Raw genomic sequence first — 2,729 nt, forward strand, 5'->3', positions numbered from 1 at the left:
AATTTTTCTTGCACCCACTTATTACATATATATATATATATATATATATATATATATATATATATATATATACTTATACATATACATACATATATATGTGTGTGTGTGTGTGTCTGTGTGTGTAATAATGGCTGCTGTGTCTGGCAGTATGATTTGGGTGCCGTTTCCCAAACCCTCTCCCTGTAGAGCACTGGTGCCTCTTCACACTGAATTCAACTTAATTCTCCAGAGTAAGCAAAAACCCATTCCTTGAGTCGTTGCTCTAGATCTTGAACACTGAGTGGCAAGGGCTTGTGTCTATAACTCTCTTCTACAATTAGAATTCCAGAGATGGGACTGGTGCCAGCACTGAAACTCCAGAAGATATTTCCCATACATTGTTTGTGTCTCTTTAAATTAAGCATATTTGATCATTGTAGCAAAACACATGAAATGGTCGTTTTCTGAGCTAGAAAGTCTAACTTGGAACCTCTCAAGTTCCCTGTCTCTCCTTTAAAATTCATAGATGAGCATTAAAAGTGCAGGTCTCTGTTGTTTACTCTGGATTAGAGCTCAGCCCTGAATTCAGCCTTAATATAGCTTGGGGTGTTTTGTTGGATGTTTGGAGAAGAGGGTAAAGGCAAACTCGCCCATATATGTTGTGTTCAGATTGTCATTGTCAAAACCAATAGTTCTCAACCTGTGGGTTACGACCGATCCCTTTGGGGGAAGGCTGTCAAACAACCTTTTCCAGGGGGTCACCTAAGATCATCTGTATTAGAATTCACATTTCAATTCATAACTAGCAAGCTTTCCAGTTATGGAGTAGTATTTATGGTTGGGGTCACCATAACATGAGGAACTCTATTAGGGGACAGCAGCACTAGGAAGGTGGAGAACTACTGTTCTAAAGGGAGAGGGCTCCACATTCATTGTTTGTCCCACCGAGAAATAACAGGCATACTGGACTAAAAGCCTTCCAATTGCTTAGAGGGAAGATACCACCTTTTGTGGCCCTTGAGGATATTACTATGTCTAACCAGCCCATGCTTTACGCACCTGTGTTTGATATCCCAGGCGGACACAGATCTGAGTAGAGACACAATGTCATGTTTGTCCTTTGTCACTTGCAGTCTTTCCTGGGATCTCAACTCCAACACCAATTTTCTCATTTTCCCCTGTGACTAAATTATTTTATCGGTCCCCGAAAGACTCCTAAGCAATATTCAGTTAATCCTCTAACTATATTGAGGACAACACTGCCACTTCTGGTGAGCTATCAGTAGCCAGGAGATTACCTAGCTTCATGGGCCATCGAGACCTTGCTATGGCAGGAAGAAAGAGATATTTCCAAGTTGTTGTGGGTGCTCTGGACAGCACCCTAGCTATGAGCCTTGGCTAGCTAGAAGTTCTAAATGATGTTCAAGATGGTTTGAAGGAACTTGGGAAATCAGTCTATGTTCTCTGACCACACTAGATCCCCAGTGCTCTAAAGAAACAGAACTGCTGGAGTTGGCCTCTCTCGGCAGGAGAGCTCCACTGTAACATGCCTAGGAAGCTAAACTGGAAGAGAGTGTACCTGTTCACTTGTCTTTTGAAGAATCTCATCTCCGTGCCCCATAGAAGTGGTTCCTTACAAGCTATAGCCTTCCACATATGCTACCTCGTTTACAGTAACTTAGCCACAGTCATTGATGGAGCTGACTTTCTCAGAGTCTGCACGGAATTTCTCCATCTTTGAGTCATCCACCGTCCTTTTCTGAGTGAATAGTTATGACCATCTGCCTATCTGTTTTGGCCTTTCAGATTTCAAGTCCAACTTCAGAGCTGCTCCAATCAGATCCGTGGATGTCTACAACATCATGTGCCATGTCGCAGGCATCACCCCACTGCCCAACAACGGGTCCTGGTCCAGGGTGGTATGCATGCTGAAGGGCCAGACCAGCTCTGCTCCATCCACCCCACTGAACAGCTGTGCACTGGTCTTGATTCTCCTCTTATATTTTGTATAGCTGGCCCTATGGCTCATTCCAAAGCACTGCTGCAGTAAAGCCTGCCTCCAACATGGGACAGTTTTCATTTTCTTTATGAATAATAGCTTTATTAACACAATCAAGGCCATTAAAGTTGTGAATATATTATTCTTGGATGATTCTACCCACAAAAGTCCCTTCTGGGGGAAAAAAACCCGCAAAATTCATATACTTTGTTTTACCTAAAACGTTTGAAATTTGTATCTTCTCATTCACTTTTCTACATAGTGTTCTGCTTTGTTTATACATCCTTACTGAAGATGAACAGTGAGAGCCATGCTTTGCCCCTGCAACAGGCAAACATTAAACGGGTAGCCTGTAGTCATCTTGGACCCTCTCATACTGCCTTGCCCTGTCAAGCAGGCTCTCTGTGATCTGTCCACGTGTACGGGCTCACACTTGGAGGTCTGCAGCCGTAATTTTGTATTTTCTATTCTATTCCAGATAGAGACAGTCTATCTACAGGAAAGCGATATGTGTTGTCTGGTTCTTCCCCAATGCATGGTGGGTTTTTTTGTTTTTTGTTTTTAATAACACAATCTCAGAAAGCACATAGACCAGTATAAATCACAACCAATTAAAGTATCAAAAACAATTAGACAACTCATAGAACTGGCAGAAGCCATGACACCTCTCAAAATTTGAGAACAGAATAGCTTCTCCCCTTCATTGAATGCCAAGTTTCAAGGTTCTATGTAACTAAACACACAATCTCTC

At 42.2% G+C, this 2,729-nt stretch overlaps 1 protein-coding gene across 1 annotated transcript in view; it reads left to right on the top strand.

Moving 5' to 3' along the window:
- Enpp6 (ectonucleotide pyrophosphatase/phosphodiesterase 6) overlaps positions 1 to 2,047 on the top strand; it is a 100,525-nt gene extending 98,478 nt beyond the window's left edge. Inside the window, exon 8 of the mRNA XM_021170656.2 lies at positions 1,786 to 2,047. Within this exon, the coding sequence (XP_021026315.1) occupies positions 1,786 to 1,991 (206 nt within the window). The 3' untranslated portion in view covers positions 1,992 to 2,047. The remainder of the gene's footprint in view (positions 1 to 1,785) is intronic.
- Positions 2,048 to 2,729: the final 682 nt, after the last annotated feature.

The sequence above is a fragment of the Mus caroli genome, chromosome 8, assembly GCF_900094665.2.
Source record: "Mus caroli chromosome 8, CAROLI_EIJ_v1.1, whole genome shotgun sequence".
Lineage (NCBI taxonomy): Eukaryota > Metazoa > Chordata > Mammalia > Rodentia > Muridae > Mus > Mus caroli.